Source organism: Nicotiana tabacum, chromosome 6 (genome assembly GCF_000715075.1).
Source record: "Nicotiana tabacum cultivar K326 chromosome 6, ASM71507v2, whole genome shotgun sequence".
Classification (NCBI taxonomy): Eukaryota; Viridiplantae; Streptophyta; class Magnoliopsida; order Solanales; family Solanaceae; genus Nicotiana; species Nicotiana tabacum.
Window position 1 is genome coordinate 146,523,930 of NC_134085.1, and position 15,435 is coordinate 146,539,364.

General features: G+C 36.8%; 1 protein-coding gene across 1 annotated transcript; it reads left to right on the forward strand.

Annotated features, from left to right (window-relative positions):
* The first annotated feature begins 1,597 nt into the window (after positions 1–1,597).
* On the forward strand, positions 1,598–7,772 carry LOC107780273 (uncharacterized). Its single transcript, XM_016600808.2, has 8 exons — positions 1,598–2,037; positions 2,954–3,085; positions 3,177–3,300; positions 3,791–4,227; positions 4,413–4,489; positions 4,607–4,742; positions 4,901–5,104; positions 7,467–7,772. Exons 1-8 carry the CDS (start codon positions 1,651–1,653, stop codon positions 7,524–7,526), a joined length of 1,557 nt encoding a protein of 518 aa, XP_016456294.2. The 5' UTR covers positions 1,598–1,650; the 3' UTR covers positions 7,527–7,772.
* The last annotated feature ends 7,663 nt before the right edge of the window (positions 7,773–15,435 follow it).

Consider the following 15,435-nt stretch of genomic DNA (forward strand, 5'->3'; position numbering starts at 1 on the left):
ATATCTAAGAAGAATTAACCCAAATAACCATTCACCCAACCGCGTAAACTAAAAATAGCCAGTAAAGGTATAACATATGCATAATTTTTATATTACATGTGTAATTGTGTATAATCAATGTATAATCTCTATATATGACTAAAAAATAAATAATAAATATAGCCGGCTATTTATGTAAAGATCCCAATATCTAACCATTCGAACTAAGGGCGAAGTGCATTAGTGGCCTCTTTTAAGTCTGCTATTTAAAATATATTCATATTTTTAATATATTTAAAGATTAACCAATTCGCCCAAATTCAGGACTAAGTATCCTAAACTTCTATATCCTAAATTCTTGAGCTGCTAATTTAAACTTCATGACTAATTGTTCTGAATTTGTAAACTGCTAATTTTAAATTAAAGGCATAAGATTCAAATTTCTGGACATAATTTTCAAACTTTAGGACATGATGTCTTGAAGTTTGAACCTTGAGGCTTAAACTTCAAGACGTCATATCCTCAAATTTGAGCGAATTAACTAATCTTTAAATACATTGTAAACTATGAATATATTTTAAACAACACGCTTACAAAATGGGTCCCTGGTGTCATTTTCACTGGACTAACAAGTTAAATAAAGAATATTTATTATTTATTGTAGAGTAAAATTAACAAACATATTAGTCCACCTGTATTAATTTATATCTTTATAGTACTTTTTAGGATGTTACAAAATATTTGGCGAAATTTATTGAACACTGCTTTTACATGATTACTGATTCAGGTTCACTTCATACGCCTCATCATCAAAGTTCTTTAACAAGTAAAAGAATATTAATAAGCTTAATACACAATCTTATCCTACGGAAGAACAAAACACACGAGTTTAATGACTTGGAGGATCTATATTTAGAATTGATGCATAATGGAACATCATCACATTATAAAATTATATAGTCAACTCGTAGGGCTCTAATGAATTAGGACCAATACTCATTTAAGATGACAATAATGAAAAGGTAAAAATCAGTTAAAAAATGTACATCGATTTTACGTTTGATATGATATATGATGTTTTACAGAAAATATTATTTAAAAAATAAATTATTTCTTAAAACCACTTTTAAGTGTTTGGTTGCCAAAAATACTTTTTAAGTGAGACATCTTCCACCAAAAAATAAACACTTTTTACTCTTTAACCAAAGATAGTAGGTCAATTATTTGAAGAAGTCATAGGAATATCCGGGAGAAATTCAAAAATAGCCAGATTTATATGTGGTCATTCAAAAATAGCCATAGTTTTAAAGGTAATTAAAATTTAGCCACTTTTCATGTAAAGATAAATATGAACGAAAATACTATTCAAAATCTAGAAAAATACTTCAGCATAATATATTGGGGTTCCAGTATAATATACCGGTCCAACATAATATACTGGAGTTTGGAGCACCGATGCTCCAGTCAGGTACACCAAACTCCAATATATTATGCTGGACCGGTCTCTGTTGCAATAAAATAATGACTATTTTTTATTGATTTAATAAACGCCGGCTATTTTTGAACGACCGATCTGTCCGAAAACCGACAAGACCATGCTATTTTAAGGAATACCCCAGTATAGTAAACGCATCGGCCTAAGGACCGTCAAGAGACGGACTTCCCCGAACCATGGAGTCGGAACTGAATCCAATAACCATACACCTGGTCTCAGCCACTGACTCGCCCGAGTTCAACCATCTGACTCGGGCATTAACTCACTCTTCCGTCATCGGACTCGACGCCGAATGGAAGCCCATTCGAACCCAACAGTCCGCTTTCCCCACTGTCTCACTTCTTCAAATCGCTTGCCAGCTCGCCGGCGCCGACCATTCTTCAGTCGAATCGCCAGTCTTCCTAATTGACCTGGCGTCAATTCCTTTACCATCAATTTACCAGCTCATCAGGGATGCGTTTGTCTCGCCGTATATTCTAAAATTGGGATTCAGATTTAAACAGGATTTGGTGTATTTGTCTTCTACTTTCTGCTCTCATGGCTGTGAATCCGGTTTCGACAGGGTTAGTGTTGTTTCTTAAAACTGGCTGTGCATTTACAGTAAATGTCGAAGCTTTTGTGTTTATATAGCATATTGCTTTCTCAATTTTCTAATATGACTTCATATACAAATATGATTTGTAAATTGCAGTGCTTTGAAGTTTTAGGATATTGATTAATGAGCTTAATTTGCATAATTTTGTCTATGGACGCAAAATTGTCAGCACAGAAAAAGTATTTCGAAGAATGTACTCCTCGTCTTACATTGTCCTGTTATAGCTCTAAAATTTGGTCACCGAGCTTGTTATCTTGTGCATAGGCCGAGCATTTATAATATAGAGCTACTTTTTTTTCTTTAATTTTATTGGGGAGACGTGGGAGAGGGCAAAAGGGGTAAGAGTTATATCATTGAGCTACCACTCAGTTCTTGCAGAGTTAGCTTATTGCAACCGTGAAAAACAATTTATGGTTGAATTTGTTAGGTAATGAAGTGGGAGTGTCATCCGAAGGGCAAAATTATTGCCTTTTTTTTTCTTTCCTCCGGAGGCGGATGAAGGCATGTGGAGATAATAGAAATTGATTTTCTTTTGGTGTTTGGTTGCAGACTTTCATTTTATTTTGTTCTTCATTTGATATATGTTGTTTGTTGCTCTTATTTGGTTGCTTAAAGAATGTTAGAAGCTTGATAAAGATTTATGTTACTTTCTTATTATAACTAGCCTAGATTGTAAAAGAAGTGTTGGTTTTATTAGTATGTCATTGCCGCAGTTAATCTTTGTTATTTGCTATACTTGGACTTTTTCTTTTGAAGCGATCTTGGTTCAACTAACACGTTCTATAAGCCGCACACTCTTATGATTGGCTACCTTTATATAGAACTGATTTAACTGTTTTGTTTGGGTAATACTTGTCGTATGCTAGCTAATAGTTGGTGACTAGGTGGAACCCTTTTTAGATATTACGAGCATATACAACAACCTGCAACCCAGACAACCAGGGAGAAGATTATCTAAGCAAATAAAGAGCTTGGCAACAATTTGTCAGGAGGTTTTGGGGATTTCTCTATCCAAGGTGTGCCATGTTGATCCTTTTGTTATTCCGGAATATAGATGCGATTTGATTTTAAAAATATTTGTTTCAATTTAGTGCATCTTGAGTGCAGGAACTGCAATGCAGCGATTGGTCACAGCGACCTCTGACAGAAGAGCAAATGCAATATGCAGCAGCTGATGCTCATTGCTTAATTCTTATCTTTGAAGTATTCAAGGCTAAGGTTGTGAAAGAAGGTTGGTGAATTATCTTTCTCATCTTCTTCTAGTGCATGCCCATGTGTTACAACCTCCATGAAGCGGCTCAGCCACACCAGTAACCAACTTCCTTGATTGCAAAGATTGTTCTTTCTAAAGCAGAAAGTCAGGTGTCTTGAGTATGTTCTCTAGGTTGCCTATTGGAGTATAATACTTTCCTTTTGAACAAACAAAAGCAGGTGTGTGTGTGTTTTGGGGGGGGGGGGGATGAAGTGTGCACTTTCATCTGAAAGATCGTTTTGTTATGTTAAGTGTTTGAAGCAGTGCGGTGATAGGAGAGAGATTAATCCAATTTTTGCCTGATCTTTGTACCTCACTGTCCAATTATAAATGATAAATAAAACGGGCAGTTATGTCCTGTCAGCCATCAGGAGTTATAGACCATCACACGGGCAAAGAAACTCATCTTTCACTGCATTATCTCTATCTTTTCTGTTCTCTTTACATTTAGTTAAATGGTCCATTTCAGGGAATTCTGTCCAAAGTATAACTTGCCTCCAGATGGGACTGGATCTTGGACTGAAGCAGAGACTTGACACACATCAAAATTCTAACAAAATGTGTAGCATCAAATTTGGTGAAGCTTCAAAGATGGTGCAAGCTATCACATCTGATTTATGTAAAACGGTCCCCATCTCAGAGGAAGTGGTTACTGCGCTGTCATCTTATCAAGCTAATCGTATGGATGATGTGCTTTCACGAATTGTCAGGAAGTATGGTGATAAAATTTTGTTAAGTGAATCTGATAGAAAGCCAAAGATCTCAAGAAAGAAAGCAAAGAAATCATCTGGCAGAATAGCAAACAAACATAGGCCAACAGAAAGCGATGAAGAATGGCAAGGTCCACCACCCTGGGATGTGACCTCCGGTGGGGATGGGTCCCCTAAGTTTCTATGTGATGTGATGGTGAGACACCACATTTAGATACATATGTTACTTTTCTGTAAAACTGATACGCCTAGGCTTCTTTAATGCCCTCTCGTGCTGTAAGGTGGAGAGTTCTGCTTTTTTTTCTTTCTTTGGGATGCCAAACTATGGCACTTTTTGCTTCTTTTTGTTGCTGTTATTGGAATGCTGTGGTAATCTTTCAGGTTGAAGGATTGGCGAAACATTTAAGATGTGTCGGCATTGATGCTGCTGTTCCTTATTCAAAGAAGCCTGACTCAAGGTGCTGAATGGTTTTCGATTATTTGACATAGTTAATTCTAAATGGAAACTCAGTAGCCAACTGTTTTCTCTAGATGGCATTCCTTGTGATATCTTTTCTGTTTTTTGTTTTCTTTAGGGATTTGATAGAACAAGCCTGTAAAGAGAAGAGAGTACTCTTAACACGAGATGCAAAACTTTTGAGACATGACTATCTCTTAAGAAATCAGATATACCGGGTGAAGAGTCTTCTAAAGAACGATCAGTTGGTTGAGGTAAACTGAATGCCTTTAAATTCTAGTGAATGGAGTTAGAAAATCCAAATGTTTTGAACTGAATGATGAATGAAGTGGGAAGCGAACGCTTTGAAAATTTTAATTTTGACAGTTTGTTGACCGCCCACTCATGGAAATATTACCTTGCATATCTACAGATAATAGAAACCTTTCAATTGGAAATTTCTGAGGACCAGCTGATGTCAAGGTGCACAAAATGCAATGGTAAGTTCATCCAAAAACCTCTGACAACTGAAGAAGCCGTTGAAGCAGCTAAGGGATTTCAGGTGATTCCAAACTGCTTGTTTAACAAGAATTTGGAATTTTGGCAATGCATGGATTGCAAGCAACTTTACTGGGAGGTAGGCCTTCATTTGGTACTTTTTTCCAGCAGTTTTTTGGTGGGTTATGTATACTGCACCAGATATTATTTTCCTGCACTTCCCCGTATTGTGGAGAAATAGAGATATATACAAGTGGAATTGAACTTGTAGTGGATTGTTTCACTACTAGCATGTTTAGGAGTTTTCATTTCTTATGCTTCCATCAAGCACGTTTTCACAATGACAACTGTTTTTATGTGCGACACTTGTGAGGAGCCTATGCAACGTTCTGGGTCTGTCAGTTTTGCTGATAGTGGAAAACGATCTCTACACTAGAAATTTTCTTTTTTGGGTGAGGTGCACATGCAAGTGGAAAAAATGATTCTCCATAATCGAACAAGAATATTGTCAGAGTTGTAAAATTGGCACTGGGACAAATATTCTATGTGATCCTTGGACTGGTTGTAGCATTTGTCTCCAATGAGATGGATGAGTGGTTGTGGCATAGGAGTAGAGCTACAACATGTAGATCCTAGGTTTGGACCCTAGCTACAATAATAAGCGCGAGTCCATTTGCTCCAGCCTTTGTGGGTAGGTTGCACCTGCATTTGTGAGTTGTAGCAGTGCTGCTCGATAGATTATCTAAGTACACATAAGCTGTCTTGGACAGCACCCTCATCAGATTTTTTTAGAAAAAAGACATTACTAGCGTTTAATCGCGGTAAAGACCCTTTCCAAGTAACCTCCTTTTTGCAGGTAGACCTGCCCTTTTAGGTCATACTGCATCTCATTAGTGGGTTAGTTTTATTAGGTAACAATATTGGTTTACGAAATTGATAACCATAATCCAAATTATATTTGTCCATTTCATTGTTGTAAGAAGATAACACAATATGGTATCTTATATTGGAGTGTGGTTATCAGCCCAATATAAAGTTCAAATTCTTTCCCATATTGCTGTGATGTAAAAATAGTATATACCAGAATAGCAGAGTGCAGAACTGAGTCTGAGAAAAACATCACTCTATTGCTATGCCCTTGCCATTTTTCTTTTCGCCTATGTCCTCATCTTAGATATGGGATGCTCGTTTAGAGTTTTGTATCTTCTTTGGCCTTTCTAAACCATATTGCTGATCGTGAAGAATCCTAGTGGCAACCAGTGATACTAAAAGCTTTTATAAATTTTCCTCACATTTTGTTCTTTTTACTTGATGAAAACAGGTAATGTTTTCACGGAAAATAAAAAAATTGAAGTTCTTTCAGAAACAACGAAAGAAGCTTTTTTTTCTGGGCTCCCAAAGTCATTAGCAGCCAATCTAGCAGACAACATCAGTGTATCGTTGATGCTTGTCAACAGCCCCTCTCTAGGCTAAAGCCATCAACAGTGGCTCCCTGCTCGCCCCCGACCCCCCAGAAAATTAAAAAAATAAATAGAAAAAGGATAACGAAGAAAATGCTCTCAACCTGCTAACAATAGCCTCCTCCTACAATTATCAAGCCAGTCCCTCCACCAGAGGTTTATGGCTATGCTCTCTCCAGCTTCGACACTTTATATTTGTCCCTCAGGCATTGCAACTTCTTGTTACTGCATTTTTCGTTCCTCCCTACACATAGTCTCTTGCTGTTGTGTGCATAGTGGATTGCTGAATAGTACCCTCTGAGGCAGGCAAGGTTTAATCTGTTCCAATGATTACTGCAACCACAGGTTGGCAGTTTGGTCTGGGATTGTTTTGATATATCTGGTCACACAAATAGCTGTTTTTTTCTGGTCCCAAGGCAATTGATTAGTGATAAGGGCGCGACACTTGATGTGTGGTTTAGTGCACTGGGTTTGAATCCTGCTGTGGAGAAAGCCAGTATTTAAGTTGGGGGGAAAAGTAGAGGGCTGAACCCATACTCCCTAGAGCTTTGGACCTGTGCGCCAACTAGAGTTGGACTAGAAGCCCAGGGGATTTCCCTGATGTCCCCTCCCCCTAAAAAAATTAGCTGTTTTTCTGTTGATAAATAACTTCAATAATAATGAGGGAAAGGGAAATCTTTTGCCATCATCAGTTTATTTTCAATACCGTGGATGTTCTTTCTGTTTAGATTAATTACAAGAATAAAATTATATTTCTGTTTTTTAGAAACTAAGAGAATGTTCACTCCCCTAGAGAATTGCATGCTCACATTATATCAATGCATCGAAAAGTCAATGTAGATTCATATATCAAATATTGTGTAAATAAATATTTTTGTGTGTTGGGTGGTTGTCTACTCTGCCCTTCAACCTCGCACCCCCATTCTTTCCGTTCTTTTATATATCAACAAGGCTTGGTGTTTATTGTTTTTTTCTTCTTCTTCTTGTTCTTCTCTTCTTTAGCTCATTGCTCTGTTCGTCTATTACATGATGCTGTTGCAGGGAACTCAATACCACAATGCGGTGCAAAAGTTTGTTGATGTGTGCAAGCTGAACGAATGAAATGGCCATGATCCCTATGAACTGATTGAGACACCCCCATTCGCCAGATTGCTATGGCATTATTGTTGTAACCGTTAGTTTATTCATCTCCAGTCCCCCAAATATGCCTCACTAGGTGCTATCCGGTTCAGGAAATGCTAGCGGCTTTTATTTTTATCTGCTGTTATGTACCTGAACCATATTGGCTACTTTGAAAGAACTGCAATCAGTCTAAGTTGCTTGAATTATATGCCATATTGCTTCTTGTAAGTTTATAGTGCTTTTGAATTACGTCCTTTTCTATGCATGGAGGCATCAAGAAAATGACTTTGGCATCACTTTTGGGCCGGTTTGGTATAAATTTAGGTTTGTCTTATTCTTCGTAAAAATTGCACGGGGCGCCAGGGTGCCCCATTTAACCTATACCTATTTTTTTTATAAACTTTTAACTTGTACCCACTTTTTAAACAACTTCAGCCCCCTTTCTCCTTCTTTTCTCTTTCGTGATTAATAGAATGTTTCAACATGAAGTTTTGACTTGGTTGTTAGTTCTGTTTATGGTAAGAAATCAAGTGACTAGTCTGTAGTTTTATCACATAAATATCAAAAGAAAATTGATAAGGAAGCAACATATTGAAGACAATAACAGTTCGATATAAACATTTACTCATTAAACAAAGACTCAGAAAGATAGAAAGGTTGACTAACTCTGACGTGTGTGATTTGTCAACAAGAGGGCAGCCTCGTTGGGGCCCAGAACTAGAAGCAAACGTCTCTAAGTCTTAAGTCAACTAATAAAAGCAAACGTCTCTGAGTCTTTAAGTCAACTAATAACTCAAGAAGTTTATTCAACTGATATTGGTGCCCAGTACTTTGGCTCGTATAGAAAGAGTGTGATTCTGAATACTGCCTACTCTGCTCGGATGCTAACTTGTTTCATTATCTTCTATTTTCATGTGTAAGACAAAAGAAATCAGAAAAATTTCAGCTCTAGAGCTAAAGTTCGTCAGTTACAAAAACAAAATCTTCGGCTCTACTTTTGCCAGTTACAAAACAAAAACTTCAGCTCTAGAGCTGAAGTTCGCCAATTACAAAAACAAAATCTTCAGCACACTTGCTACTTCAGGCCCCGTCTACTAGAATGCTGAAGTTTTGCGTGATTGCCTTTGCTACTTCAGCCCCGTATACTGAAGTTACGCGAAAAAGTGGGTACGCTTGCAATTTTTTTTGCAAAGCGACCACAAGTTAAAACGTGAACCAAAAAGCGGGTATAGATGCAAATGCCCCTTATTCTTCTTATATATGGAGTTAAAGGTTACCAAAAAGTAATGGAAATGGCTTTAAAATTTCTTGTCCCACCATAAAAAACTATATTTGACCTGGACGAAAACGTTACTTTGCTTTACTCCTTTGTTGCGTATTACACTATTGCGTCCCTATTATAAATAAAAGAGAATTTTTTTTGTGCTAAATGACCGTAATGTACGGACTTAAATCACTCCATTAAGAATAGTAGAGTGGAGAACTTAAGTTTATTTTGTTAAATCTTGTTTGATGTGATTGACTGAAGGGCACAATGCTCACAAATAATTGGACGCAGAAGATTTAAGTATCTTTAAACATGGACCTTATTTTTATTTTCTTTGCTGCATCGTCAAAGCACTAGAAACATAAAGTGACAGATGATAGAATATTATAGTAACGAGATGGAAAGCATTATGTGCAGGTAGGAAGAAAGTGGGAAGCTTCAAGTAACCAACTTGTCGTCAATAAATAAACGTAATTCAATTCATCCCACTTTCGTCGTTTTTAGTTGGTCCTACGAGACTTGAAAATGAGCTACGTACTTTTTTGCTCTCCTTTCAATTAATTTGTAAATGTAAAAGCAAGCACACAGTAAAGGACACTCCTTTCTTGATTAAGCTTATAAATCATAATCTGCAATTTTACGTTTATTATCTCTCTTTTCCATAATTAATGTGCATGTCAACTTACTCTTTACTACTAAATTTAAAAGAATTAATTTCATAATATAGAACTAAAACCATGTTAACTATAAGTTACGTCTACATTTTTTTCACCTACTTTAACATCTATACTTCATATTGAAAATGGATGCAAATTTAGTATATCTTAATTAGATTTCAACTACATATACATATTTTAAGCTGCTGACTGACGGAAATTAAACTGCTTATATTGCATAAATAGAATACAAACAACAACAACAACAACGGCCAGTATAATCCCACAAGTGGGGTCTGGAGAGGGTAATATGTACGCAGACCTTACCCCTAACCCGAGGGGCAGAGAAGCTGTTTCCAGGATTGCATAAATAGAATAAATAACAACAATAAACCCAATGATTTCCTACAAAAATAAGGTGTGGGGAGGATATATAAGATATATGTAGCCTTACCCGTACCTTAGAATGGCAGAAATATAGCTTCGATAGACCCTCAGCTGGCATAAATAGAGTTTAAAAACATATATAAATTTTTGAATCTCCCTAGCATAAGAAAAATACATGTCCGAATCTCTGTCGTTAATTGCATGTTGGATTGGTCATAATTTCTGGTTCCACCACTATTTGAACCGACTGAAATACTACGATATATAATCCTTGCTTTAGGATACGTATCGAAACATAATTATGAACCACGTTTTTGGATAAATTTTTTAACTAGAAACTAACCAGTGGATTGTTAGTGGTGGTTACAATATAAGCCAAATGCAACAAAGCAATTACTTTTACCAAACTATTGAAGTTTTCTTAATTAGTAGTACGTACAGATAGATTTTTATTTACCAAACTATATAGGTTGACGCTCGTAAGCTCACAACTCAAAAGTATATTTGAGACAAAGATGGTTCGAGTGACGTGTAATGCACTATGAGTTGCCGCCCCACACGAAAGTATTCATTGACGTCGGAAGGCTTAGGCGGCCGTACGTCAAATCAGCACCGCCTGTTTGGATTCCCTCCTTCTCTTTGTTCTGCAGACAACGGCCCTCATTTCACCTTCCATAAAATATCAAAACTTTTCTTTTTCGGCTCCGATCCCGCAAATCTAAATATTCTTCGTCCTTCCTCCACCTCGACGTTTCGTGCTATCATTGGCTGCTCATTTTGGCCCCATTAGTCCTTTCTGTCGCCGCGTGTTGTTTCCTTGGGCTGCAGGAGCGCTGGTTTCTTAGGTTTCTGGTTATGTCTATGGCGGTTATCTCCATTTCCTTCGCTTGTTTAAATGGACTAAAAAAGGGTTTCTTTTGTTTTATTTCGTTTTGTTTTTCCGTGAATGTAAATGAGAGAAATGATGGACTTTACAAATATTTTGTGACTAATAGGCTATTTGGTCAAGTCTTTTCAAAGCCAAAAATATTCCAAAAAAGTGTTTTTGTTAAGAAAGTTTTTGACCAAGCTTTTAAAAGAAGAAAAAAATGTTTTTGAGTAGAAGCAAAATAATTTTGAAAAAGAAAAAAAAGTAGTTTCTCCCCATAAATACTTTTGAAAAAAATATACTTAAAAATATTTACAATACATTTATCAAACACTAATTATTGCTTAAAAATACTTTTTAAATTAATTAACCAAACACAAAATGCTTCTCATCCAAAAATACTTTTGAAAAAAATAGTTAAAGCTTTTCAAAACAAACAGGCTATATATAGCTTTTTTGGTGTAGGGTTTGCTTTTCTGGAAATAGAAAATGCAAATTTTGTTGTTTGTATTGCGTTTCTTCCGAAAACGATAAACTTGTTACTGCCGAGACGAATCTAGGATAGATTTAATAGGTTCAACAACTTTGACATTTACAAAGCTTTATGATAGCAGCCAATTTTTTCGATTCTTCGATCTATGATTTATCATTTATGGACGTTGATAAGATCCATCCATTTAGCAACATCTTAGGATGACATAGCCTTAAAAGTGAAGGGCGACGTTCAAACGAGGAAAAGCTTACGGTGGATACCTAGGCACCCAGAGACGAGGAAGGGCGTAGTAATCGACGAAATGCTTCGGGGAGTTGAAAATAAGCATTGATCCGGAGATTTTCGAATAGGGCAACCTTTCGAACTGCGGCTGAATCCATGGGCAGACAAGAGATAACCTGGCAAACTGAAACATCTTAGTAGCCAGAGGAAAAGAAAACAAAAGCGATTCCCGTAGTAGCGGCAAGCGAAATGGAAGCAGCCTAAATCGTGAAAACGGGGTTGTGGGAGAGCAATACAAGCGTCGTGATGCTAGGAGAAGCGGCCTGAATGTTGCACCCTAGATGGCGAAAGTCCAGTAGCCGAAAACATCACTAGTTTATGCTCTGACCCGAGTAGCATGTGGCACGTGGAATCCCGTGTGAATCAACAAGGACCACCTTGCATGGCTAAATACTCCTGGGTGACGGATAGCGAAGTTGTACCGTGAGGTAAGGGTGAAAAGAACCCCACGGGGGAGTGAAATAGAACATGAAACCGTAAGCTCCCAAGCACTAGGAGGAGCCATGGCTCTGACCGTGTGCCTGTTGAAGAATGAGCCAGCGACTCATAGGTAGTGGCTTGGTTAAGGGAACCCACCAGAGCCGTAGCGAAAGCGAGTCTTCATAGGGCAATTATCAGTTTGTCACTGCTTATGGACCCGAACCTGAGTGATCTATCCATGACCACAATGAAGCTTGGATAAAACTAAGTGGAGGTCCGAACCGACTGATGTCAAAGAATCAACGGATGAGTTGTGATTAGGGGTAACGCGTGTTAATGTATGTGTAAGAAAAATAATTGAACCTTTAACGACAACGCTCAACAAATTTAATAGTAATTTTTATTTTTATTTTCAAACATTGAACTCATAAAATTTTAACTTTTAAAGACTGTAAATATTATACAACCTTTATGTTTGCTTAGTTTGACAATTCGCTTGTTATTTCACAACTTGGTCCTTCGAAGGTGGGCTAGAAATTCTGTCAAAGATAATTAAATATGTTGGATTGTATAGTTTTTTCTTATGTCTATTTTAATGGACCAACATACTATTTATTTACAATGTCGGTCACATACAATGATGACATTTAATATTTACTATATAGATGAGATAGTTTAATTTGGTACGAAGTTTAAGAAAAAAGAAGAAGAATTTTGAAATTTGTGGTCTTAAATATTTAAGGGGTAAAAGCTCTATGAGGCTATGACATTTGTGTGGTTATAAAAATTTCTCATTAAGGGTAAAATAAAAAATTTAAAGTTAAATTATTTCCAAATTTAAAAATCTGTCATTTATTTTGGAACAAACTAAAAAAGAAAAGTACCTTATTTAATTTGGGAGTATATAATAAGATGGAGTAGAAGGTCCACTTTATTAAACCAAAACTGTACTTGACAAGATCACTAAACAAAATTTGCGCAATATATATTCTTCTGAAGAAGTAGCTTAAAGTATAGATTGGTTCACTTTCAAAATTTTGGAGGATCAACCGATCAAGATTAGAGTCATACTTAACGATTTATCGTTTAAAAACTTAATATTTCAAAGTTGGCATGTCAAAATGAAGAATGGACAGTACCATTCAGACGAATAATATTCTTATCTGCATCTACAGATTTTGGTCTGCACAATTTTCATTTCCCATAGGGATGACCACTCAGAATGGTTTAGGAGAACTGTCTTCAGTACATCACATCTCACCGTGTTCCTTTTTCTGGGGAAGGGGGTCTTTGCCCCACCCCCAAGTTCCGTTACCTAACGTTGATAAAAATGGAATTACTTTTATCTATTAGCTAAATTAATAGGTTAGGGGTCATTTTGGTACAAGGTACAAGAAGGTATAAGGATGGTATAAAAAAATTTAATACCATCTTAATACTCTGTTTGGTTAGCAAACCAGGTATAAATTATTCCGGTGTTAATTTTAGTAATAGGATAACTTATACCTTATAGAAGGTGGGGTAATTAGCACCGGTATAACTTATACATTTCTTCTTAGAAATTATGCAATTGTCATTCTTAATACAACATACCAAACAATGAATAAACAACAATCCCAGCATAACTAATCCCAGCATAACTTATCCCAATATAACTTATACCGAAATAACTTATACCGATACAAATCGTATTCCAACCAAACGACCCCTAAGTGATCACATAATATCAGAACATGTTTCTGTAGGGGTCAAAATTCATCTTAAGTTGAAATGGTATCAGCAAAACATTATTGAGACACGACGTGTCGAAGTAATCTAATTATCAGCAAAGGCCGTGGTCGAAGAGGTAATAGCAAGACTGAAGTCGAGGAGATGTCATCAAGGTTGAGGTCGAGCACCTTTGACAGAGTAATAGCGACTAGTTTTAAGATAGAACTTAAAGGAGAATATTCTAGTGCTATTCTCTGAACTTGTACTATTAGGATTTCTAGGAACACGTTCCCTATAAAAGAAAAAGAGGCAAAATGATAAGAAAACATGTGATATTCATTTGTAAAAATACACTTTGACCTTAGAGAGAGAATCGTAGTTCATTGCAAGCATACAAACATCACCTTTTTACTAAGATTCTTGTCATTACCTTTTCACTAGATCCGAGAATAACTCAGATATTCAAAGGATTATCCATCACTCATCATTGTCAAAAAAAACATCCATTGATTCCATCCTTTCTTGGATGACGCATTCGTTTTATTTACTTAAATGTCATTTATTGTTATTCATTGATCTTGAATGCAACATTATTACCTTTGATTTCTGGAATATTGATTGTATGTTGCTGTCGTCATCAAAATATGCCTACGTCATATTTATTGCATTTTCGAGAACTCCATATTTGGGATATTATTGTTAGCTAAGATTAACCCTTATTTATATAACTTTAATTAGTTGAATCAAGATCTATATTATTTGGCCAAATAGTTCGGCGTCGTCTGTGTGGATTTCTTAGTTAAATTTTTAGTTTCCTCTAGATCTACAATTAGTGCAAGTCACTAACGTAAAACAAAACCAAGATCTCTTTTCTTTGTGCATACAAAACCTTACATGGCAGGTAAACAAGGAGAAAGGACAAAAATAACAAATGACTTCCAAACCAACCTCATGAATGTCATCAACAAAATCTGTAAAACAATAGGTGAGGACGTGACGCCCAACGCGTCCCCTAAGCGAGAAAGGTCGCCTCCCCCACACTACAACATAACAAAACCCAGCGGAAAAGGGCCCCCACGTCTGCAGAAGAAGGGATGCCCCCAACTGTGAAAAAACTCCTCAAAGCATAGTTGACCAACACGTTAGCGAGTGTCATCAACAAACCTGCTCCAAGCATGACTGCATAAAACGCAAGAGCTTGCGCGATACAACAAACAGACGAGCAATACAACCAACCAAACCTTCCAATGATAGGTATAACTTACAATATTACTAACAGTTAGGTGACAACGCCCTCGCTGCCATTCTAAAGAGGATGAAAGAAACGGAGAATGAAAACAAGGCACTCCGAGACCAGATGAAAGAACATCAAGAATGAGTTGACAATAAAAGTGTCTAACAGGCCGGGTCAACCCGCTTCCGGACCGGTTGAAATCGGAACCGGCCCGGACCGGTACAAAAGGGGCTAGGTGGACTGGGTTAATAGGGTAAGGGGGTTGGTCCGTTCAGCTTCATGCAACCAGTTAACCGGACCGATCAAACCCGGTCAACGGTATTTACTATAGATTCGGTTAACCAGCCCGGCCCGGCCCGACCCGGCCCAGACCGGTAAAACAACTACTTTCAATTTTTTTTTTTAATGTTTCTACTTTCTGACCGTTGGCCCAACGGCTGTTTTGCACATTTAGCCCTTTTTTGGGCCAATTTTGTTTTTTCAAATTTAACATTTTTTGTAATTAGCCATTTGAAAAACTATAAATACACTTCCATCTTCTTCATTTCTTCACTCATCTCTCATTTCTTAA

What these genes read in the sequence shown, in the direction of transcription:
- LOC107780273 (XM_016600808.2), top strand. Translation starts at nt 1,651, where the DNA reads ATGGAGTCGGAACTGAATCCAATAACCATACACCTGGTCTCAGCCACT. An exon ending in AGTTTCTATGTGATGTGATG is followed by an intron (nt 4,228 to 4,412) that starts GTGAGACACCAC and finishes GTAATCTTTCAG; the next exon opens with GTTGAAGGATTGGCGAAACA. An exon ending in AGAACGATCAGTTGGTTGAG is followed by an intron (nt 4,743 to 4,900) that starts GTAAACTGAATG and finishes GCATATCTACAG; the next exon opens with ATAATAGAAACCTTTCAATT.